General features: G+C 48.6%; 1 protein-coding gene across 3 annotated transcripts in view; it reads left to right on the top strand.

Moving 5' to 3' along the window:
- Positions 1–25,994, top strand: part of PASD1 (PAS domain containing repressor 1) — a 622,352-nt gene that overhangs the window by 553,789 nt on the left and 42,569 nt on the right. For all 3 annotated transcript variants that reach the window (XM_069612735.1, XM_069612734.1, XM_069612736.1), the window contains one exon: positions 3,878–4,090. In XM_069612735.1, coding sequence (XP_069468836.1) covers positions 3,878–4,090 — 213 coding nt within the window. The remainder of the gene's footprint in view (positions 1–3,877; positions 4,091–25,994) is intronic.

The following is a 25,994-nucleotide window of genomic DNA, read 5'->3' as shown; positions in this document are numbered from 1 at the left end:
AAGAGCTTGATTTTCTGCAGGAGAGAAAGTTGGTACCAAGCTGCTTGTGTCTACCTTGCTATGTGCTTTTTAATAGAGCAGTGTCTGTCGATGCCGGGCCCAAGGCACTTGGTGCAGGTGCCAGCTGAGGTGTGAAGTCCTCGCGATGCACAGCAGAGAGTCAGGTCTGGATGTCAGGGTGTTGGGTGTTCAGTGTTGTTGATCAGGAGTAGGAATTCCTTCTTGGTGGGGTTGAGCTTCAGGTAAGCACTGGACATTCACAAATGGATCGATGAGGCAGACCATGAGCCTGTGAAGGTCTTTGATGGAGGATATCTTGAGGTAGAGCCTATTGGTGGTTTTATGTAAAGATTGAAGATTACGGGGGAAGAGGATGTATCCTTCCACGACTCCAGAGATGAAGGGTAGAGTTGGTGATCTGGAGGAATCTATTTGTTCAAATGAGTAGCCATTAGAAGGTATGATTTGAACCAGCCAAGGACTCTTTGGCTGATCCCCATTCAGCGATATAGATTATCGGTGGTCTACTGTGTCAAATGCTTCTGAGAAGTCACAAAGTATCAGGAGGACAGGATGACCATCGATGAGGAGTGTAAGGGCATCCTCGATCACCTTCATGGTAGCCATTTCTGTGCTGCATCTGAGTCTGAAGCCAGAATGGTAGGACTGAAGGAGGTTGTTGACTTTGATGTGTTGGAGGAATTGCGTGGCTACCACTTTCTCAAGTCTCTTACCTAGAAAGCGAAGATGGATGATGGGGCAGTAGTTGTTGATGTCATCAGGGCTCAGTGTTGGTTTCTTGAGAAGTGGGAGGATTTGTCCAGTCTTGTGAGTCAAGGGAAAGGTGTCTTGAGTTAGGGAGCTGTTGATGATTGTCAGGTAATAGAGGAATGCTTCAGTAGGCTGTGTCTTGCGTTCGGAGACAGGAATGATGTCATCCACATACACTTCACTCCTAGATTATTAACATTCTCTTCCAATTTCAGGGGTAAATACACAACTTTGCCTCTCACACCGTGCACTAATGACTTCTTAGGCAGATTTGACATCTTTGTTTGCAATCTAACAATAATTTGGAAAGTTGTCCAGATAGATGTAGTTTTGCGAGATGGGATGTGTAGTATGCTGTCAGTTGCAGCATTGGTGTCTATGTGTTGGTGGATCATGCTGGTCTTGTTGATGATAAAAGAGTCAATAGCAGTGGAATTTCCGATGGAGTGTAGTACGGGTCCATCAGGCAGAGGTTAATGCAGTGCTTGATGGCTTTGAAGAGGGCTCTGATGTCACAGTTGGCCTTGGCTATGGTATTGTGGTAGTACAGTTGATGAGGGGTCTTTTTGGGGCGTCAACTTCTTCGGCCTCGCGACCTCTTTAGTGATCGGTATAAAAGTGTTGCGTGTGTGTGAAAAGTTGTTCGGCGGAACCACTACCCCATCTCTGAGGTTAAGCATAGGTTTGTTGCTTTCACACATGAACTGCGCCACACATGTTTAATTTGATTTCAATTTCAAATTTGATGGTTCACAAAGGATTTCTGTGTATTCACCAATCTCCCAAAGGAGAGGCCTTGTTGCATACTGTTTGGGTGTACAGTTGTATTGTGCCCATAGGCGCACTGGTGTTAATATTATTTTGAGTCCTTATTCTCTGTATACACATTAGTTTCTCGTTATTTGAGAAGGTTTGACTAGTTCCAATTTTATAGATAGATCTATACTGAAGAGAGATATTAAAAAGATTTTACTTGTTTCATCTATAAATACTTGCCAAGTGTGGCTATGACTTCCATTTTGTGAATGCTAGGCCGATTTACTATATTTGATCAAATTTATAGGACCATATGTCCCAGAATACCTGCTGTCACATGTCCCTTATGGTAGCAATTAGTGATGTGTGTGAGTCTTGTTGGAACCTAATACACATAAAACTTGTGTGTACATGCTTGTTTGTATAAGTGAAGTGAAGATGACATATGCCCCGATTTGAAAAAGGCTCACGAGGAGCTGAAACACGTGTCATCAACAAGGGCTCTCCTTCGAGAGATTGGTGAATACACAAAAATCCTTTGTGAACCATAAAATTTGAAATTGAAATCAAATGAAACATGTGTGGCGCAGTTCATGTGTGAAAGCAACAAACCCGTGTTGTGGTAGTAGTTGGCTTTGGCAGCGGTGATCATTCATCTGCGTGTAGCACAGAGGTCCTTCAGCAGGATGAGGTTGGATGCACCGCAGGATTTTCACCAAGTCTTTTCTTGTTTTCTGATGGTTCATTGGTTTAAGTTCAGTTCCTGAGTGTAACAATATGTGGAAGGTTTAGGCTTCATGGTGTGTTGTTGTGCTGGGGCATGGTGGTTGATGTTGGTTGTGAGGGTGGTGTTGAGTACTTGGAGAAGCGATTCATGAGTGGGAGATCTGCCCATGTGAATTGAAGTTTGGCAAGGTCTTCTGTGAGAGCCTCCACTGGGAAGTTCTTGAATAATCTGAAGGCCTATTTACTGGGTTTCCAATGGGTTTGCCTGGCTGGTGTGATGTGGCTAATGTCAAAGGGGATTACCAGATGGTCTGACCAATAGAGCGGGATTCGAGGGCTGTGATGGAGTGTGGGCAGGGAAGTGATGATGAGGTAGAGGGTATTACCTTTCCTGTGAATTGGGTCTTTCGTGTGCTGTGTGTGGTTTAGAGTGCAGAGTAGGCATTGGAGTTTTTCCTTCATTGACCTGGTTGCTGGGTTGGCAGGAATTTTGAAGACACAGAGGAAGATGATGTTGGTATGCTTAAAAGCCATGATGAAGGAGGTGTTGGGCCTGGGTGGTCTGTAGATGAGGTGTAAGGTAACTGTATCCATTGAGGAGAATGTGAAGTGGCAGGAACATTTTTCGAAAGAGTCAATGGTGGTGACGTCCAGTTGGGTGCATGGCCATGATGCCTTGTGAATGATCGTGAGGCCCCAACCAAACTCGTTTGGATGGTCTCGTCTTAGAATTCTGTATTTATTGGGGAACAGGATATCTAGGATGTTTGTGGGGGTTGATGTCCTCCATGTCTCGGTAATGAAGATGGTGTCCAAGTCATGTGTGATGATGTGATCGGTGATGTCTGCTACATGGTTGGTTGATGAGCTGACATTGGCAAGCATCAGTTTTTATGAAGTGGTAAATGATGGAGTGCTGATGAGGTGTATGGTGACACAGGTGAGACCTCTGCAGTGTGGTGCTCATGATGTTGCTGGTGAGTGACGTGGCTGGCGATAAGTGGTGATGGGGTGTTAGGAGAGTGGGGCGAGACCCATATCCGATGGAGCTTACCTGATGAAAGAAAAGCAGGCCTCTTTGTCCTGGGTCTGCGCGATCTGAACACCTCAAAACAGGAATTGTACTTTTCTTTGTGACGTCCTTGATCTAAGACTTCAGAAGTAAAGGAAGGGACAAGGATAAGTAGGTGTTTGGGGCTTAGGTCACGTGACCAAGATCCACTTGCACCTGCTCACCAACTGCAAAGGAAAAGAAGCTACCTTTAAGGTGCCAAAACTGGTTATGGGCGCAGCCACTGAGTAGCAGGGCTTGGTGACCAGCAGCCTCCAATGCTGTCAAAAATAATAGTAGGTACTACATGTACGACTACATTTCACATTGCTTGATGGGAACGTCTCTATCATGTGAGGACTCATTGCTGCTTGATCCGCGTTGCAGTTGAGGAGCTAGATTTCAGTAGAATTTGCTGAACAATTATCTGCGCAATTGTGTCTGAGGGGTTTCACAAACAGTTTTGTTATGGCCAATTTGAAACTGACTCTTCCTTATATCATATGGTGTTCTAGTCACTATTGTATTTTAATATCCTTGAGCTCCATTATAAATATACATTTTTTCCCAAAGATGTTACTGCAGCAGCCTATGGCGGCAAGTTTTAACAGCGCACAGCAACCACAAGACCCAAGAAGGCAAGTTCGGCAGCAAGCAGGAGTTGCCAGGCAGGGAACAGACATAACCAAGAAGACTCAAGGCCTTATGGTGCCCAAACGATACTGTAGCCCCAGTGTGTCCTCTCCTCACCAGTTCCTTAGGGAATCCTCTGTGACCACGTCCCAGGTAAGGCAAGGACGCCATTTTGGTATGAATTGCCAGAATGTCTAATGAATTTGCAGTAGCATTGTATGTTTGCAAAATATATTCTCTGGGACAGAAAGCGGTTGCAACATCTGCAGCCCACATATGCATGGAATGCTGCATGCAGATTAAATGGTGATCTGTTCAGTTTAACAGAAACATATTTAACCATTTTTTACAGTATTCATGGGAACACCACTGGGCCATGAGGCTCTGGAACACAAGAACAGTTCATTGCTTTACTGAGTTCTAAAAGTCTTCCCAACATACTCTACCAGTATTGGTGTATGTATTATTCTAAACTCCAGTCCTACAATATTTGGAAACATTGCTTGATTGTAGTCAGGGTGCAAATTGAGTAAAAACCACCCGCTGATGACATTTTCACTGGCGACAATTTCACTGGATCTTAAATCAATAGCCAGAGATGAGAGCCAAATAAATCACCCCCATTGCTAGAAAACATAGGGCAGGGCAAGGGTTTCAGAGCGGAAGAGGGTCGTGAAAAGGTACTTTTTTTCCAGTGCCCTTGAAAGGCCGAGAGATAGAAGCGTTCTTGCCGGGAATTGCAGAATCTTTAAGATGTGGCGATCAAGGCCTCGTTGTCAGTTTCAGATTATAGAATGATAACACAATTGGACTCAAATGTTCATCTAGTGTTGCACTACGAAAGGATACGCAGACATTTGAGTTTGGTTTTTCTTTTTATCACAAGATTATTTCATGTGAGGATTTAAAATCATATATACCATGATTCGGGATTGCCAACGCCCTTTCAATGCCCCTTTCAACACTTCCGTCTACTTTACTTGATAACTCTCCTGCTATTTTGCTCCGCCTTTATTTCATTAAGTATTTATAATTCTTGTGCAAAATCGCTAGAACACGAACTTGTTTCCTATCATGAACAGGCTTAAAAAATCATTGCAGAAATGGTGGTTGAAATACTGCAGCACATTTAAAAGTTGACCCCAAGACATAAAATTGCAGAATTGTATGTTCGAAAGTACATCATGGACTGGCACTTACCCACTTTGTATGTTGAGACGCACAATGTATCGTTACTGACAACGGGGCAGCAGCAATGTGAAATGGCGCAGTCCTGTATATATTGATATCCATGTCACACTAATGAATATATTTGATAATGTGTAATAACCACCAAAATGGGTAAAATGAAATACCACATGCGATAGTATGCGCCCTGCAGACAATACGGCATGTCCAAGTTTGGGTATGGGCATCTCAGATGAACATATGAGCTAATGCTAATTACCCATAATAAAGCCTTCGGTGGTCTTTGCTCCTACACAACTCTTCTCTCAGTGTTTCAACCCCAAGAAGTGATTCCAGTGGCAATCATATAGTATACAAATGCAGATCACATTACAAAATATAGCAGGTGCAGTTGAAGACTGCACATTCACATCCCCGATACCTTACAGCATATCGAAGTGTGAGGAATTCAGCATGAAGCGATATATACACAAAACTGGTGTTATGGTGGGGCATGGGAAGGCGACGCATGAAGCAGACATACTAAAGGAGGGCTCCAGCCGGGACCCCTGGAAAACCTGCATTTATCCTGATTGGTGCCCCGCCGGAGGTGTGTTTGCCTTGTCTGGGGAACTGGTGCTATGGCCCTACCCGCCGATTGATGCCGTGGACCCTGATATGATATGATGTGGTATTTATAACGCACATGTACACAAGCATTTCTAGCCGCCTAGGGGAGGGAGACCCTTTGGGGGGGAGGGAGGCCGTCCAAGGGAAGGAGAAGGCCCTGGCCTTGTAAGAGGCAAGATGGCGACTGGCAGTGTGACAATCCGCTGATCTGAGGCTACAGTGACAATCCGCTGGTCTCAGGCCGCCGAGGTACAGGTGACCTGAGTGGCCCGGCGGAAGCCTTGTGCAGAGCCCCACGAGAGGTGAGATCCCACGCTGGGGTCCTTCTCGCCTCCCCCGCAAGTATCGGGTGAAGCCTAGCGGGCGGAGAGGAGGAGCTCCCCGATGCCAAATGGAATTCCCATCGACCCCTCCGGGGGTCCCGGACACAGATCCGGCTTGATCGGGCCACGACTTGAGGCCACTACAGAGTGCAGTTTGGTGGATAGTGGAGGTGGGGGCAGGTGCAGCTGGGGGAAAACAGTGTGCTCTCTCCTTTCACCTGCCCCAACAAGATGCTTCTGTGGCGAACTGACATCAAAAGCATGGTGAGATGGGGCTGCACGCCAAGTGGCACTGGACGCAACCACCCATTCCACTCTCCTGAGTGAGTGAGAACCCATATAGAGGCAAGTGGTGGCGCGGGCTCTGGCCCGAGTCTGGGGACGTGCACCTTAGCAGTAAAGAAGTGGAGCACAGAGAGGAGCATATTGACGGAAGGAAAGGAGAGATTCATGGGCCAACATCTGTGGCGGGGAGGGAACTCAGCTGGACAATAAGGCCTGTTTGCCTTGCTGTCTCCCCCACCAGCAGGACTAGGTTGGAGGAATGCAGCAGCTCCCTTGTGACTGACACAGGGGGACAGAGCTGAGCCACTGTAAAGGCAGGACGAGTGGAGGGAGCAAGAAAAAAAGTCCTCTGAGATCAACAACATGGATAGGTACACCCCCACAAAAGCAGCTGAACCCAGGCAACAAGAGGAGAAGCAGCTGAACCACGGGGGAGGCCAGGGAAGCAAGTTACAAGAAGACTACAGGATGCTGGAGGAACCCACGCTATCGATGATGATAGAAGATATCAAGAACAGCTGGATATTGCTAGAAAACAAGATAGCGGAAGTGGGTGCTGACATTACACTGCTGAGGGCTGAACTGAGGTGCATTGCCAATAGAATCAAAGAGGCAGTGAATCGTAGCTACACTGTTGAAGATGAAATGGTAGCCCTGACAGGTCAGATTGCCGGACTAAAAAGCTCCTCCAACAAAATTGGAAGGCAGGACGATGAAGCGAAGGCTTGGTGGCCTGCCGGAATTGGTCGAGCGTGAGTCTATGGAACTGTTCTTGGAGACATGGATAGAACAAGCCTTTGGAAGAAACGGGCTGTCTGCCTTCTTTTAGGTAGAAAGAGCCCATCTGGTGCAGACCAGCCCCCCATACGGGCTCTACTCTTCTCTCCTTACTCCCTACAACATGCTGCCCAGCAGAAGTACCTCTCACTCATACTCTGGAAGCCCTCCGAGTGTCAGCCGCATACCATCAGGATTAAGGTAACCCCCTCCCGCCCCTCTGGGCTTTCTCTGCAAGGCACACGTTCGTGCTCATTTCTTGACCTTTTTCAGTGCATTGCGCACACTCAGCATTCTTTTTCACGGCGTTCTGGACTAAATGACTTGTTTGTGGGGAGCACCTTTGTTTGGTGCACTTGTAAGCATTTTAGTCCTGTGCATTGGAGTTTGATTTGCTGTGTCGTACTCGGATTGGCTGGAGGCATCACTATCCTGGCCTATGGGATAGCCGGCAGGCTTGGCTGGCCCCCCCCACCAAAGGCCCACTCCTAAGGTCCCTGTCTGCTCGCTGTCCACTTCAGGGATGCTTCTCACCCCCTCTTGTCCCCCGTGATGTGTGTGCGTGCCTCCCACTGCCCTCTTTCCCCCTGTGAGGCGTGTGTGTGCCCCCGCCACCCCCTCCTGCCCCTGTGATGCCTGTGTGTGCCCCCTGACCCCTCTTGCCCCCTGTGATGTTTGTGTGTGCCCCCACCCCCTATTGCCCCCATGATGTTTATGTGTGCCCCATCCCCTTTTGCCCCCTGTGATGTTTGTGTGTGCCCCCACCCCTTCTTGCCCCCTGTGATGCATGTGTGCCCCCACCACTTCTTGCCCCCGTGAAGTGTGTGTGCCCCCACCCTCTTGCCCCCGTGATGCGTGTGTGACCCCATCCCCTCTTGCCCCCATGATCAATGTGTGCCCCCACCCCTCTTTTTCCCCTGTGATGTGTGTGTGCCCCCTGACCCTTCTTGCCCCCCTTGATGTTTGTGTGTGCCCCCCACCCCTTCTTGCCCCTGTGATGCGTTTGTGTGCCTCCCACCCCCTCTTGCCCCCATGATGTGTGTGTGTGCCCCCCACACCCTCTTGCCCCTGTGATGTTTCTGTGTGCCCCCATCCCCTCTTGCCCCATGATGCGTGTGTGCCCCCCACCCACTCTTGCCGCCTGTGATGCATGTGTGTGCCCCCACCCTCTCTTGCCCCCTGTGATGCGTGTGTGTGCCCCCCACCCACTCTTGCCGCCTGTGATGCATGTGTGTGCCCCCTCCCCCTCTTGCCCCTGTGATGCTTGTGTGTGCCCTCCACCCCCTCTTTCCCCGTGATGTTTGTGTGTTCCCCCACCCCCTCTTGCCCCCTGTGATGCATGTGTGTGCCCCCCATCCCTCTTGCCCCCCCGTGATGCGTGTGTGTGCCCCCATACCCCAGTGATGAATGTGTGTGCCCCCTCTGATGTTTGTGTGTGCCCGCCACCTCCTCTTTCCCTGTGATGCGTGTGTGTGCCCATCCCCCTCTTGCCCCCGTGATGTTTGTGTGTGTCCCCCACCTCCCCTCTGACCTCTGTGACATTGCTGTTTGCCCCCCTCATCCCTACTCTCTTGCCCCCCCCCTTTTTCATTGCTAGAGTTGTCTTGATTCATGAAGGGGTCACCATCAATGACTTTTGCCAACACTTGGATTGACCTTTTGGACACATTGACTTTTGGGGCTTCACCCCCTCTACTCACATGCTGGACCTTCCCTGGATCTCCCCCTAAGGTTGTCCCTGAATCATGCTGCGCCCATTGTCTTTGTGATTCTTTTCCCACATTTTTTGTTCCCTTGCAACATTATGTGCCTCACTGACCTCTGCAACTGATTGTGCTCTCCCCTCTGCTTCTCTGCTCTTTTCATTGTTTTATTCTCTGTTCTCTTCTCCCCTCTCTTCCCCCTTTCTCTCCGTCTCCTCCCCCCTATTACTTTTTCTATGCACTTACTCTATCTTAATGGTCCCTGGACCTAGTATGTTAGTAACTTTGTTTGTCTCCTCCCCCCTTCTTACTTGTTTACCCCCCCAGCACTATCTGAAATGTCGTCAGGCCTAGTACGATAGTCGCTTGTTAGGTTCCCCCCCCCCTTCTCTTCCCCTCTCCCTCACCTTGTGGAATTCTCCGGCTCTACCAGAAATGTCATCAGGCCTAGTACAGTAGTAGCCTGTCTGTTTCCCATTTCTTTCCTATCTGTGTTTTAGCACTTGCACTATCTGAAATGTCGCTATGCCGAGTATGATATTTTTTTTTTCTTCACATTCTTGTTGTTCATGGCCTGTAAGAATGTTTTGTATTTTCCCTTGTTCCCTCCCTTGTCATGAAGCGCTTTGAAACACATTGTGTATAGGCGCTATATAAATGAACCGTCATATCATATATCATACCCCAGAAGCACGATTGTCAGACTCTTGAATTACAGGAACAAGGACACCATTCTTCAAAAAGCTAGGAGGAAAGGCTCAATCATGATACGCAATGCAAAAGTGCTACTTTGCCCAGACTACACAAGGGAGGTGCAAAAACAGTGGCAAATGTTTGATGGATTGAAAAGGGAGCTTCAGAACTGTGACCTGAGGTACATGCTCCTATTCCCAGTAAAACTGAAGGTGTTGCACAAGGGCCATCCATATTCTTTGGAAGCCCAAATGAGGTCTGGGACTGGCTCGAGAGGACTGTACGATGAGGCTGGCCATCGGCTCATGATCTGGGGCCATCAGGAGGAAAAACAACTGCTCTTTTTCTGGGGGTCAAGCTCTGAGGCAGGTGTGAGTGTCCCAGGGCGCTGGAGCAACACCAAGGGTGAGGGTGGCCGAAGATGACACCCTAGCCCTTGAAGACTTGCTGGCTGGCACCTGATGATCTGGACTGGAGATAGGGGCTGCAGGGGGAGGGGAGGGACCGTGGAAGAGACTGTATTGTGTTTGTTCTTGGAATGAGGTCACCCAGAGGGGTTGTAGATTCACAGAGGCATGTGTAGCCGTACGGGTTGAAAGTTAACATTGCGAGCCCAGAGGGCGAGGTATTCGAGTAGCTGAGAGTGTTAGTTGGTCATTACCATTTTAGATGGGTGTTACTTTGATATGGGGGCAGAGGGTGTATGCCAGATACATTCATAGGCTATAAAGTATGGGAAGGGAGGAGTTTAATTGGATCGGGGGACTGTTCTTTTCCAAGGGATGGGAAGGGAGGGGGTGGTACCAGTGCAGCATATGAATTAAAAGATACAAGATTAAAAATAGTGCAATACCAAACAGTAACATTTTGTAAAGACGTCTAAAGTGTATGCCTTGGAATGTGAACTGATTGGATGATAAGATGGAGTGGAGTGGCATTCCAATTTTTCAAACAACCTGCTCCTAAAGTGGTAATGTTGCAAGAGACCCACCTTTGTGGCGTCGATAGTCAATTTCTTGGTAGAAATGTTTACAGTAAGGTGTTCCATGAAGGTTTAGCAAGGGGTTGTGGGGGGTTTGCCATTATGATAAAAAAAATCTATTCCCTGATAGGCATGCCCCCTTCAGTTTGATAAAAGGGGCAGATATATTTCTGTCACAGGGAGGATGTGCCAGACCTCATCATGTTATGACTATTTACACTAACCTACCAGTCTAGAGAGAGTTGCTGGTGGAGGTGGGAAATATAATTCTCAATACTTGTTGGGCCTGGATTGAAAGGGAGTGGGCAGAATGGCGAGATATGGGACCACTAAGCTTCAAGATTGGGTGGAATAGCTAGGCTTGGTTAATGTCTGGAGGGCGTGCCACCTTGAGTACGTATGTTATTAATTCCACTCTGTGCCCACATTTGTTTTATCTGCATCCACCAGGGGTGTTGCTAGGTCTGGAAAAAACATCAACTATATGTTTGTCCCACGGACAGGCATCTACAGGGTGCAAACGATTACCTATCTACCAAGAGGCCTTTCGGACCACTCCTCCTTGATGTCTCAGTAAGGCATAGATAAGGGAAACCTAGAAGGGGTCTGGAGACTCCATGCATGCCACCTACTTTCCCCCATAATCAGGGGCGGCTTAATGTCCCAACAGAAAACGACTTTAAGGAACATTAGGGTTCTGTGGACAGAGCTTGGACCCTTTGGGGGGCTTTCAAAACAGTCTTATGTGAGAGTCTATGAAAACCATTGAAAAGGATAGACTGTGAGATCTGGTCAAAGTAGAAGCTCTCACAATAGAACTAGAGAGGAACTAGTCCAGGGGTAGATTCAAACAGGCATCCCAGGAGCTGAGGAAAGGCCAGAATACAGTGAGAATGCTGTCATTGGATGAAGCCAACCACCTATCTTGGCTGAGCAAGGATAGAGTGTATGAGCATGGTGATACAAATGGAACATTCCTTGTATGACTGGCCAAACAGGAGGAAGGTGACAGGTAGGTAACAGCAGATAAAGATGAGTGGGGGGACACGAGTACAAGAAGATGAAAAAATAGTGAAAGTCTTTATCGACTTTTATGCCAATTCCTATTCCAGCTAGAGGATGGGAGCACTATCTTGCTTGCGACTTTTATGAGGGGGTCTGAGGTGAGAAAACTATCCGCAAACCCAGAGGGCTACTTTAGATGCAGAGATAAAATTATCGGAAGTAGATTGAAGTTTGCAACAAATCCAATCAGTCAAGAGGACTGGCCTGAATGGCCTCCCAGTGGAACTATGAAGATTACTGGGGGACAAAGTATGCCCTCATCTCCTCAACATGTTTAATGGCTGCAAGGAGAGAGGGATTCTGCCCCGGGACCTGCAGGAACTATAATCGCGTTAATACACATGAAAGGTAAGCTGAAATAGAGTTGTGGATCTTACAGACTGATCTCTCTTTTGAATGGGGAGGTTAAGATCTTGGTAAAAATTATTGCCAACAGACCTCTGGGGGTCTTGCCTTGTTAGTCCACCCATATCAAAACGGCTTCATGCCAGGGAGGTTTGCTTGACTGAATCTGCATAAACTCTCTGGAGCATTGATGGTAGAATCATTGCCCTACCCTTCTAACGCTGTCCTGGGCCTTGACTCTTACAAGACATTTGATACAATAGAATGGGAATGATGACCTTTGAACCAGGTTGCATAGCATGGGTGAAGCTCTTATACAACTCACAGTGACCTAGGTGTGAATTAACAGGCAGGTTGTAAGGCCTTTAACATTGGAAAGTGGGAAAAGACAGGGATGCCCTTTGTCACCCTTCTTATTTACCCTAGTGGTGGAGTCCCTGGTGGAAAGAATTAGGAATTGCTACTCCATCTGGGTTTTTGGTTGGCCAAGGGGTCACAGGGATAGGATTTCGCTGTCCGTGGAAAAGATGTCCTCCTCTAACTGAGCAATCCTGAGGAGACCATACAAAGAACCATTGACTTCTTCAAGGAATTTGGTGAGCACAGCGGACTGGGCGTCATCTTGGGGAAATCGGTGTGCTTCATGCCCCAAGCGGGAGATATGTTTAATTGCAATACGGGAGATCTGCATGCCACTACAGAGCCTTTTATGAACTCGGCATATATATAAGCAGAACGAAAGAGGACTTTTTTAAGCTAAACTGGGATCCCCTGATCAGCGAATTCCTATTTGAATCGAAGAGATGGGCGAACCTCCTACTCACATTTATGGTTAGGATAGCCCTGTTTAAGATGTTTTTGTTTCCGATATTCCTCTAAGTCCTTCCAAGCCACCCCCCTTTGACATCCCAGCAGAGGAATTTGAGAAGGTGGACCGTAGTCTATGCAGACTGCTCTGGGGCTCTAAGACACCTGGGATAGCTCTAGAAACACTACAACTCTGTGTGGGAAGTGGAGCTCTACTGAACCTCAGGAAATATTTCTGGGCGGTGCAATTGGTGGTTACTAAAGATTGGATCTTCCTCAATACTGACAACCCTGTGACTAGCTCAGACTATTGGCGCATGAGACCCTGTGCACCCCGCAAGGTGCTTTTAGGCAGACAGAATATGTACGATTTACCTGCAGTGCAGAAGTTGGTAGTGCAAACCTGCAACACTCTACTACTTAAAATGGGTTGAACCACCCCGATCAAAGCTGACCTGCCACTTTGGGGAAACAGGCGGTTACCAGAACCTTGACAAATCGAAGGTCTTCAATGGGTGGAAAGTGGGGTTAAACCACTGGGGGACCTACTAATAAATGATGGGGTTCATCCATTCAGGGAATTACAGAAACAGTTTGGGTTGGGCAACAGGATGATGTACCAATACATACAATTGCATAAACATTTAGTAGGGAATCTTGACGTAGAACAAGACTCTCCCCCTGTTGGGGCAGGTGGCGGCAGAAATATTTGCTAATACGCCAATTTCAAGGTCTTATAGATGGATAGCTGCCAAAACATCTAAGTCAATGAACCCAATCAAGGGGAAATGTGAGAACAATTTAGGGCTCCTTGAGGAAGGGGACTGGGAGAGCGTGCTGGGAGCAGCTAGGGAAATAGCCATTAATGTTACATTTCGCTTGATTCAATATTATGTCCTGTATAGGATTCATTAGACACCCCAGAGGCTTTTTGAGATGGGAAGAAGCGATAATAAAGACTGCTCTAAATGCGAAAGTGGGAGGGGAACTTTCCTCCATATTCTATGTCCTGTCCCAAGATCAGCAACTTCTAGGGAGAAGTGTTGGACAGCCTTAAAGCCATGCTGGACAGAGAAATAGCAGCAACACGGGGGGGCACATATTTCTTTCTTGGGGAGAGGTTCCTTGTGGGACTGGCCATGATTTTAGCCAAAAGGTGAATAGCCAGAGTTTGGAGTTCGAATGACCTTCCCCCTCGAAGAGAATGGCGGGAAACCATGGATAGAAACATGGAATTAGAGAGGCTAATATACCTTGATAGAGGCTGTTTCGCATCCCTCTACATGAGAGTATATCTATACCCCTTCTTATGCCCGCAACATGCTGCAGCACCGAAATGAGGGACATGGGGATGGAGGACGGGATGCTAATTGTTTATGTTACTTTAGCTTTCTGCTTAATGCAGCAGACTTCCTTCGTGCATGCGCGAGCATGCGTGAGCCTCACTGGCTGTGTTCAGCGTGACAAGAATATCTTGTCACGCTGGGTTAACTCTGTCCATGCCAGACACGAAATCTCCTGCTCTCGGGCAAAACAAAATCCCATTACTCACAGTTGGCCTCATATTTCCTCAATCAGTCTAACAGGCCTTGTAATGCATTGCCTCAGTCTTGTCAACCTCTCCACGGGCTACCCATTCTCTGTCACGCCGCCTCGTCATTCTCAGACGATCTTCCTCAACTGTCTCCTCATCCTGAAACTCCTTCTCTAGTAGAGTCCAAACTGTGACACATTGTATGTGATCACCCTGCCCGGGGATTGGGCTGTCACCATAGGTCCCTTGATTTGCGTGATGACTAGGTGACCAGGTTCAAATCTTGACTCTGATTCCGTTCTTGCTTTCGACACACGACGACTGTGCTCCCTGCCTCGCATCAGCCTATCTTTTCATCTCGAGTTTCCTAGTTGCGTCCTCAGCCTGTAGCTTTGTGAGGTCAGCCTCCCAGAGCTCTTCTCAGTGAGGAAGTCTCGTCTTCATCTTTCTTTAGAACACCAACTCTGAGGGGCGCCTTCCTGCTGTTCCACGTGCCCAGTCTCGGGCGCATTAAAGATAACCACCATATCACATCACTATGCTTACTCTATACTATACACCATCATTCAACTAGAACACAGCTATACCCCTGATTAATTCGGCTTAGCTGTTCACATACGAATACGACCCCATGAACAAATCATCACCCTAATAATACTCAGCTAGCCAAGCACATTCCGGCCTAGCTGCTCACATATGTGTTCTTCAGGCCTAACGCACACAGAACCCAGTCTGGGTGTCCACCCACCAGAAGGCAAACATCCAACTGATATCTTCACCACCACACCTATCGCTAGGAAGCAGCTACCATCTGACAATTACACCAGCTGCACACATATCTGGTGCACCCACGCACCATGCAACACCATCTCTCTCTACTGACCTAAACTACGGTTCCAGAGGGTGTTCAACCTACCAGCGGTTTGAGGTCATACCAATATAGAGCGCTATATAAATGGCAAGTAACATAACATAACATGTGGTGAGTTTCGGAAACCCCCGGTGCATGCTACACACAGCTTGGTTTAGCGACATTTGACTCAGCTCGTTTTGTTGCATTACTTTCTTTAAACTCCCCATAACTTTCTTGATCATTACGTTAGCTTGCGACCACAGCAGCATGATTTTCCAGTGGCTTATGCTCATGTCGCACATGAATCGAGCAAACTCCAGACTGCTAAATGGAGGCCCATTGTCTGACTTCAGCGTATTGGGACTGCCCCAGTACCTGAAAATATCCTGTGCACTAATCTAGAACGCTAGCAGGAGCACGCGCACAAGAGGAAACCCATAAATCTCTCACGGAAAGGGAAATGAAAGTGTGACGGATACCGCCAGCACGGCCCAGTCACAGATCAAGCCACCCAGATAGGCCCCAGTGCCCAGTGGCCAGAAGCAGCACCAACACAGCATGGCAAAGCCCTGCCCAGCCCAGAACTGACCACTATTACGTACAAAGGGAAGACAATAAAGAGCAACACCAGACCGTGGCCTGCCTTGAATACCGCCAACAACCCCAACAGAGCGGAGGGCAAGCTTGAACCTATGCCACTCACCCCAAACCAACGGATCACCACGCCAAGAGTAAACCAGACCAGAGGTACCACAAGAGAAGGGCAACAGCCCACGCCTATCCACCCCAATGGCAGAACACTGCACATTGAGATACCATGACTGACCAGCCGCAGGCAGCCGCCGATGCAGGGGCACTACCCACAGCCAACCCAGGCCCCACGTCTCATGCCAGCCTCATGAGACGCCCCAAACCATTTACCCTAAACCCACACCACGACCAAGGACAAAGGTGGGAAGAATGGGTCGAAGAATTCGAGGACTTCATAGGAACCCAAGACCCTCCCAACAAAATCAACATATTCACGAGTGTAGCTGGAAGAGAGATAAAGAACATCATAAGGACAATTCCGACACAAGAAAGGATAACATATCAATGCCTCCTTGCCGCCATCAATAGCAAACTAGTGGTGAACCCCATCAGAGACTACGAGTGCTACGCCTTCAACCAGTGTGCCCAGCTAGCCCATGAATCCATTGGCGAGTTCGTCATCTGCCTACAAAGGAACATTTTGAAATGTGACTTCGTCAACTTTAACGACGACGAAGCAATACGGCTACGGATAATCGAAGGATGCATCTCATCATTATTTAGAAAACACCTCCTGAAAAAACGCTCTCTCTCCAAGAGATCCTCGACTTAGCAAGAGTATATGAACGAGTAGACGTCCAAGCTGCAGCCATCGAGAAACCGACATCTGGAACAGTCAAGAGAACCATACGACCGGCGACCGCTTTAAAGAGGAATGACTTATCCGACAGCATCCATCCCATCAATGGACTACGACCACTATAATAACTCGCCACCAAGAACACTGAATGCAGTGGACCAGTACCCACTATACCTACAAAACGGCTATGACAAGGAATATGTCAGACTCCTCAGTGCAGCCGTAAACAGCATGCCAGCTCCCAGAGTGACGGTGCAGATGGGGAAACTCAAAACCAGTTCATAGTTGACACAGGGGCCACCGTCAATGTGATGAATAAGGAGCTACACTACACCATAGCGGACCTCTAACCCCCACGCCAATCACATACGCACATCTTCCAATGGGGCACATCACTCCCGTTAACATCTAAAGGTCAGTTCCTCTGCAACCTATCCCATAGAGGCCTGACTGTGCCAACGACAATACACGTCATACAGAGCCCGTCAGTGGGGCGATGCCTCCTCAGCTACCGGATGGCCAGAGCACTGGCATTCATCGACATCCAATACAACCCAACAGAAGGGATAAAAGGTTACCCACTGGAAAAACAGGAGGTGCAATCGATAACCCATCGACCCATCGATATGGGGACCCTCAAAACCCACTTCTCCAAACTATCCGAAGGGGTATGGATGCTCAAGAACTCAGTCATCAAACTACACATTGACCCCACAATAACACCTGCTCCCCAACATCCACGCAAAGTTTGATTCCATCTACAGGCACAGGTGGCCAAGGAACTACAACTACTTCTACAGAATGACATCATCGAGAAGGTTGATGGACCCACACCCTGGGTATCCCCCCTCGTCATCCCCAAAGACGGCGGGCGACTGTGCCTGTGCGTCGACATGCGCATCCCCAACGCAGCCATACAGATGGAGAGGCACCCGGGACCGAGCCTAGAAGACATGCTTGTCCAACCAAATCAGGTCACCCACTTTTCCAAATTGGATCTCAACCAGGGGTACCACCAGCTTGTCATAGATCCGGCCTCCCGACCGATTACCACCTTCGCCACCCACGAAGGGCTATTCCGATACAAACGCCTCAATTTCAGAATATCATCGGCACCCAAGATCTTCTTAGAGACCATAAGGAAACTGATATCACCAGAAGTGAACGCCTTAAACTACAGCGACGATATCCTCGTCTTTGGGAAATCCCAGGAACAACACGACAAAGCGCTCCTCACCATATGCAAAATACTACACGACACCGGCCTAACGCTCAGCAGGCACAAGTGTGACGTCAATAAAACCAGCCTGCGATTCTTTTCAGACAAGGGGATCACAGTTGACCTGGAAAAGATCAAAGCCATCACCAATCTCTATGTCTCCACGAACATTGCCGAACTGAGATCATTCCTAGGGATGGCTGGGTACTGCGCCCGATACGTCCTGAACTACACCTCCACCACTGACCCCTCAGGGCCCTACTAAAGGAGAACTCACCTTTCACATGGGATACACAATGCCAAGCAGCTTTCCAAGCCATCAAAGAAAGCCTGGCTAACCACTGACAACTAGCCTACTTCAACCCAAGATGGGACACCATCATCACTGTCGACGCTAGCCCGGTGGGCCTCGGTGCCATCCTGGCCCAAACCAGCCCAGAAGACAACACCCGACATGCAGTCATCGCATATGCCAGCAGGGCCCTGTCCCCCACCGAGAAAGCCTACTCGCAGGCAGAACAGGAGAGCTTGGCACCCGTGTGGGCCTGTGAAAAGTTCCTTCACTTAGTCATTGGCAGAGGCTTCACACTGGTCAACGACCACCAAGCACCACTGTCCCTATTCAGGAACCCCAAGACAAAGATGCCCCCCCAGATTGAGAGGTGGGGTATAAGACTCCAAGAATATGACTACAGAATCATACACAAACTGGGAGGGGATGCCAACCCAGCCGACTATTTGTCACGGGGCACCCTACTGCCACCACCGACAACTCACTGGTCTGTGAAGCGGAGGAATACATCGCTTATCTATCCACCAACGCCATCCCCCCCACCATTTCGATGGAGGAATTTGCATCCAGAAGCAGGGCTGACCCCACAATCAAGGCAGCAATAGAACTCACCAACAAGAACAAGTGGAAGCATCTACACGAGAAAAGCACCGGGGGGGGGGGGGGGGGGGTGACAAGAATGACCTGGAGCACATTGCCAAAATACACACATAACTAGTGGCCACAGACCATGGAATACTACTAAGAGGCAGCCGACTGGTAGCCCCAAAGGACCTCCAAAAGACACTAGTGACAATAGAGCCCATGAAGGACACAGAGGAATAGAAAACACCAACAAAAATCCTGAGAAATCACTTATGGTTCCCCTACATCATGGGTGCACAACATACGGCCCGCGGGCCAGTTGCGGCCCGCCATGCCCTTTTGACCGGCCTGCGAGGCACAAAGACTTTCCTAAGTCTTTGTTGTCTTCCGGGCCGGTGAAAACACTGGCCCTCATTGGCTCAGCACACACACGCACCACGTCGCTCCTACGAGCCACGTAATGCGTGTGTGCTGCACCAATGGAGGGCCAGCACTACGGCTGGCGTGGCCCATAAGGCTTGATGCCGGAAGGCATTTCAGCCTTGGACCACGCCAGCCATAGTACGATTCCAGCGTTCCAGCTTACCTGCCGCTTACCTGCCTTCCAGCACGTCTCCGGTAAGTGGTCTGTTTGTGTTTGTGTGTCGGGTTTGATTTGCTTTATGTTTGTGTGTGTGTATGTTGCGGGGGGGGTGTCGGATGTGTATGAATGTTTGTATTTGAATGTATTTTGTGTGTATGTTGAGATGCGGGGGTGAGGGGGTGTGTCGGATGTGTATGAATGTTTGTGTTTGAATGTATTTTGTGTATATGTTGAGATGCGGGGGTGGGGGGGTGTGTCGGATGTGTATGAATGTTTGTGTTTGAATGTATTTTGAGTGTATGTTGAGATGCGGGGGTGGGGGGTGTGTCGGATGTGTATGAATGTTTGTGTTTGAATGTATTTTGTGTATATGTTGAGATGCGGGGGTGAGGGGGTGTGTCGGATGTGTATGAATGTTTGTGTTTGAATGTATTTTGTGTATATGTTGAGGTGAGGAGGTGTGTCGGATGTGTATGAATGTTTGTATTTGAATGTATTTTGTGTGTATGTTGAGATGTGGGGGGGTGTGAATGTTTGTATTTTAATGTATTTTGTGTGTATGTTGAGATGCGGGGGTCGGGGCGTGTCGGATGTGTATGAATGTTTTGATTTGAATGTTTTTTGTGTGCTGAGTTGGGGGGTGGGGGTTCGGGTCTGTATGGGTGCATGTTTGTGTGTGTGTGTGCTGAGTTGGGGGGGTGGGGGGTTCGGGTCTGTATGGGTGCATGTTTGTGTGTGTGCTGAGTTGGGGGGGTGGGGGGTTCGGGTCTGTATGGGTGCATGCTTGAGTGTGTGTGTGCTGAGTTGGGGGTGGGGGTTTGGAGTTGGGGGGTGGGGGGTTCGGGTCTGTATGGGTGCATGTTTGTGTGTGTGCTGAGTTGGGGGTGGGGGGTTCGGGTCTGTATGGGTGCATGTTTGTGTGTGTGTTGATTTGGGGGGTGGGGGGTTCGGGTCTGTATGGGTGCATGTTTGTGTGTTGATTTGGGGGGTGGGGGGTTCAGGTCTGTATGGGTGCATGCTTGAGTGTGTGTGTGTGCTGAGTTGGGGGTGGGGGTTCGGGTCTGTATGGGTGCATGTTTGTGTGTGTGTTGATTTGGGGGGTGGGGGGTTCGGGTCTGTATGGGTGCATGTTTGTGTGTGTTGATTTGGGGGGGTGGGGGGTTCAGGTCTGTATGGGTGCATGCTTGAGTGTGTTTGGGGCATAGTGTTTGGTTGGGGGTGAGGGGTCCATGGGGCATAGTGTTTGGTTGGGGGTTAGGGGGGTGAGGGGGCCATGGGGCATAGTGTTTGGTTGGGGGTGGGGGCCATGGGGCATAGTGTTTGGTTGGGGTGGGAGCCATGGGGCATAGTGTTTGGTTGGGAGTGAGGGGCCCATGGGGCATAGTGTTTGGTTGGGGGTGAAGGGGCCATGGGGCATAGTGTTTGGTTGGGGGTGAAGGGGCCATGGGGCCTAGTGTTTGGTTGGGGGTGAGAGGGCCATGGGGCATAGTGTTTGGTTGGGGATGGGAGCCATGGGGCATAGTGTTTGGTTGGGGGTGAGGGGACCATGGGGCATAGTGTTTGGTTGGGGATGGGAGCCATGGGGCATAGTGTTGCACTCCAAGAGTGAACTCAATAATAAAGCTAAAACAGGCACAATTAGGAGATGTACATCCTTTGCTTTTTTGAGGAAACCTGACTCAACGAAGGCCATACTCCTCTTGGGTAACCCAAACAGCTAACTATAGCAGTCCAAAATAACGGAATGTCCAATCAAGGGTCAATAAAATATATATAATTTAATTAAACAGACGATATGCAATAACTAAATCGAAATAAATGATAGCAATGGAAAATGTGTAGTACAAAATGTAAGTTTGAAATGCAATAAAAATCGTTACCCCTCAAAAACATATCTTTTTCCATGTGTTTAATACAAATTGGGGGTTGAAAAAGCCTCCTAACATGTCCCGCCTACCGCCCCGCCCACTTTTACTTTTCGGCCCACTATAGCCCTCATGTAAGGTACTTTCGGCCCTCTGTCAAAATCAGTTGTGCACCCCTGCCCTACATGGACGTAATAGTAAAAGATGTCCTACCCACTGTGAGTCCTGCCAGAAAGCGGCAAAGAAGACAAAGCCGAGCCCAATGCAACCGAGGCCATTACCCGAATGACCATGGCAACGAGTCACTATAGACTTTTACAGGCCCCTCGAAGAAGGAATGCACCTACTCGTAGCGATTGACAAATACTCACGATTCCCATTCATCAAACAAGTACCGCCAATGTCATTCTATGAAGTAGCTCTGATCATAGACAAGCTATTCAGCGAGTGGGGCATACCCATCACAGTAAAGACAGACAATGGACCCCCATTTCAGGTACGCAAATTCAAAAAGCCAGCAGACCACATAGGCTTCCACCACCAGAAGATCACCCTGCTATGGCCTCAAGCCAATCGGATGGTGGAAAGATTTATGGCCACCATCAAACTAACAAGACAAAAGGCCCTCCTAGACCAAATGCCACACCCGCAGGTGATCTGTTGCAGGCTCAAGAGCTACAGAAACATTCTGCATGACGCGACGGGCCAAACACCAGCCGAACTTATGATGAGGTACAAGCCCCGAACCTGCATACCCCAATGGGAGGACTACACACCAGAGCAGGACGCGGCCGTAAGGGAACGAGACGCAGAAAAGAAAAGACGAGTGAAAGAGTGGGCTGACAATAAGAGGAAAGCAAAGGAACAAAAACTCGAGGTAGGACAGACCGTCCTCGTAAGGCAAAGGCAACTCAAGAAAACCGGCACCCGCTACAGGCCAGAACCACGAGTGATCACCGCCATCAAGGGGCCCATGGTGACAGCTACAGGAGAGCAAGGCGACTTAACACGAAATGCGTCATTCTTCAGGAAACTGTATTTAGATGACCCAGAACCACCGGACACGCCGTCAGAAGAGCCAGAGCCTGAAGAAGACGAGAGCTCGCCGACCGAGACAGCCGGCGAGACACGGGAATCCCCGGGCCGACCTCAGAGGACCCTGCGAAAAACCCCTGAGGCTCATTGAGCAAATGTAGACCCCGAAAATCCGTGTTAAGCACAGAGGTGATGTTGTGGGTGAATAAACGAGAGCAGCCCTTTTAAGGAAAGGAGAGCATGCCGGGGCGGGAGGGAGTGGGAGGAGGGAGGAATGGGAGGGACGAGAAGGGAGTTACCAGTTTGGACTTGGAGCATTAAAGGGAAGGTTTAACCTATACCCGGCTCCTGTGTTTTCTTGTATGCGTGCTGTAGGTGAATTGAAAGGCCCGTGTTAGCGGCCAACAAGAACCAATGTCTCTCTTGATCTCTGCGAACTCCTTTGTGCATGCTTGGTCCCACTGAAACTTGTTCCCTTGCTGGTGAGTTCTCTCAACGGTGTGCTAATGGTAGCAATGCGCTTCAGGTATCTGCTGCAATAGCTACCCATCCCCAGAAATGACTATACATCACTCACATCTTACGCAAGCAAAATATTTCCAATTGCAGTTACTTTCCCCGGTACGGGACTCATCCCCTCTTGCGAAAATACATATCAGAAAAACTTGAGATTCTTTTTGTGAAATGCGCACTTTTCAGCATTTAACGTCAGCCCCGCTTGAGAGAGAGCTGTGCACACCTGATGCAACGCCCAATCATGTTGTTCAAGATTGATTGCAAAAAAACAAAATATCATTGCTGTAGTTGAAACAATTCTGTATGTGCCGAATTACCTTTCTAATGCTCCTAGTAAATGTCAGCAGCCAACGATATTCCAAAGCTTAGCCGATTATACCAAATACAACCCTTCATGGGTTCCAAAGGGGGTTATGTAGCGTGACTGTTCATCTGGCTGTATCTGGTGGTACCCTTTGTATAGATCAAGTTTTGTGAATACCTTAGTTCTGTTGAGCACGCTAATCATGTCAAACAGATGCATGCCAGGGTGTCTCTTGTTGAATCACTTTGTTGTCCTGGCGCATGTCCACGCATATGCAAATGTTTTTGAAGGACCCTTGTTTGGGTACTGCACCACGTGCAAGACCCATGGGGTGGGACAACACACAGGTTCTATGATGTCCTCCTTTAGCAGGCACTTAATCTCTTTCTCTACTTGCGGTTTGAAGGTGGATGGCTATCCGCCGGGGATGTTGGGCTACTAGAGGTATTGACATATCAATGTGAAGGGTGACTGTGTCCCCCTTCAGGCACCTATTCCTTTGAAGAGTTCTGGAAATTGTTGCACCACAGTGATTCCATGCTGCCTTGTGTACATTACGGCAGTGATCTTCATTTCAAGGGCCGTGGGTCAGCCTAGCAAGTTGTTTCCCGGCACTTCTCCTTGAAGAACAAGCAGCTCTGCCACGGCCAGTTTCCCTTTGTAGTTCAGTTGTATTATGAACTTTGCATGGTTCTGAACTGGCCCTCGGGAGGCCCACTGAAACACCTTCAGTTCTGATGGTTCCAATTCCGGCGGATGTGGCATCTTGCGAAATTCTGATATGCACATGATATTCAGTGTGGCCCCTGTGTCGATGACAAACTTGGAAGCGTGTTGACCCACTTTAATGTCAATGTCCAACACCAGCTACAGCCCAGAACCATGAGTGATCACCGCCATCAATGGGCCCATGGTGACTGCTACAGGAGAGCAAGTCGACGTAACACGAAAAGCGTAATTCTTCAGGAAACTGTATTTAGAGGACCCAGAACCACCGACACGCCGTCAGAAGAGCCAGAGCCCGAAGAAGACGAGAGCCCGCCGACTGAGACAGCTGGCGAGACCCGGGAATCCCTGGGCCGACCTCAAAGGACGCTGCGAAAAACCTGTGAGGCTCATTGAGCAAATGTAGACCCAGACTTCCATGTTAAGCACAGGGGAGATGTTGTGGGTGAATAAAGGAGAGCAGGCCCTGTAAGGAAAGGAGAGCACGCCGGGGCGGGAGGGAGCGGGAGGAGGGAGGAAGGGGAGGGACGAGACGGGACTTACCAGTTTGGAGTTGGAGCAATAAAGGGAAGGTTGAACCTATACCCGACTCCTGTGTTTTCATGTATGCGTGCTGTAGGTAAATTGAAAGGCCCACGTTAGAGGCCAACAAGAACCAATGTCTCTCTTGATCTGTGCGAACTCCTTTGTGCATGATTGGTCCCACTGAAACTGGTTCCCTTGCTTGATGAGTTCTCTCAACGGTGCGCTAATGATAGCAATGTCCTTCAGGTATCTGCTGCAATAGCCAGCCATCCCCAGAAATGACTGTACATCACTTACATCTTACGGAGGCAAAATATTTTCAATTGCAGTTACTTTCCCCGGTACGGGACTCATCCCCTCTTTCGTAAATACATATCAGAAAAACTTGAGATTCTTTTTGTGAAATGCGCACTTTTTAGCATTTAACGTCAGCCCCGCTTGAGAGAGAGCTGTGCACACCTGATACAATGCCAAATCATGTTGTTCAAGATTGATTGCAAAAAACAGAATATCATTGCTGTAGTTGAAACAATTCTTTATGTGCCGAATTACCTTTCTAGTGCTCTCCTGGAAAAGGTCAGCAGCCAACGATATTCCAAAGCTTAGCCGATTATACCAAAAACAACCCTTCATGGGTTGCAAAGGTGGTTATATAGCGTGACTGTTCATCTGGCTGTATCTGGTGGTACCCTTTGTATAGATCAAGTTTTGTGAATACCTTAGTTCAGTTGAGCATTCTAATCATGTCAAACAGATGCATGCCAGGGTGTCTCTCTTGTTGAATCACTTTGTTGGCCTGGTGCATGTCCACGCATAGGTAAATGTTTTTGAAGGACCCTTGCTTGGGTACTGCTACCACATGCAAGAACCATGGGGTGGGACAACACACAGGTTCTATGATGTCCTCCTTTAGCAGGCACTTAATCTCTTTCTCTACTTGCTGTTTGAAGGCGGATGGGTATCCGCCGGGGTTTTTGCGCCACTAGAGGTATTGACACATTAATTTGAAGGGTGACTGTGCCTTCAGGCACCTATTCTTTTGAAGAGTTCTGGAAATTGTTGCACGACAGGGATTCCATGCTGCCTTGTGTACATTATGGCAGTGATCTTCATTTCAAGGGCCGTGGGTCGCCCTAGCATGTTGTTTCCCGGCACTTCTCCTTGAAGAAGAAGCAGCTCTGCCATGGCCAGTTTCCCTTTGTAGTTCAGTTGTATTATGAACTTTGCATGGTTCTGAACTGGCCCTCGGGCGGCCAACTGAAATACCTTCAGTTCTGATGGTTCGAATTCCGGCGGATGCGGCATCGTGTGAAATTCTGATATGCACATGATATTCAGTGTGGCCCCTGTGTCGATGACGAACTTGGAAGCGTGTTGACCCACTTTAATGTCAATCTCTCCTTCTGGGGCAGTCACCATGTCATTAATCATATATGCATACTCATGGTGACTTCTCTCTTGCTCTGGTGGAGGTGACGGCGACCGTCCGATGATCTGCCAAACATGGCTGACCAAGTCTCTGCTCTCGCAGATATCTCTCCTGGGTCTTTGGGCAGGTAGGTTGTACTCTGGTTGAGTCATGCTAGTACCGCCTCCTTATGCCCTGTTCAGCGGCGCATTGCACACTCTCGCCATGTGAATTTCTCGACTGCAGTTGGTGCACTTCTGTCCGAAATCAGGGTATCGGGTTCCTTCCTCGTGGGAAAAAGGCAGGCGACACCTGTAACATTTTCCGGCAGTACTATACCTTCTCGGTGGGGCATTACTACTGTTGTTGCTTCTCCCACTTTGATATAATACACTTGCTCTTTCACCAGTCCCTTGCTTCTTTCCATCTGTGTGGCTTGTGAGTC

The sequence above is a fragment of the Ambystoma mexicanum genome, chromosome 5p, assembly GCF_040938575.1.
Source record: "Ambystoma mexicanum isolate Mex_15411 chromosome 5p, UKY_AmexF1_1, whole genome shotgun sequence".
Lineage (NCBI taxonomy): Eukaryota > Metazoa > Chordata > Amphibia > Caudata > Ambystomatidae > Ambystoma > Ambystoma mexicanum.
The sequence above is the reverse complement of the archived record's forward strand: the minus strand, read 5'-3'. Positions and strand labels throughout refer to the sequence as shown.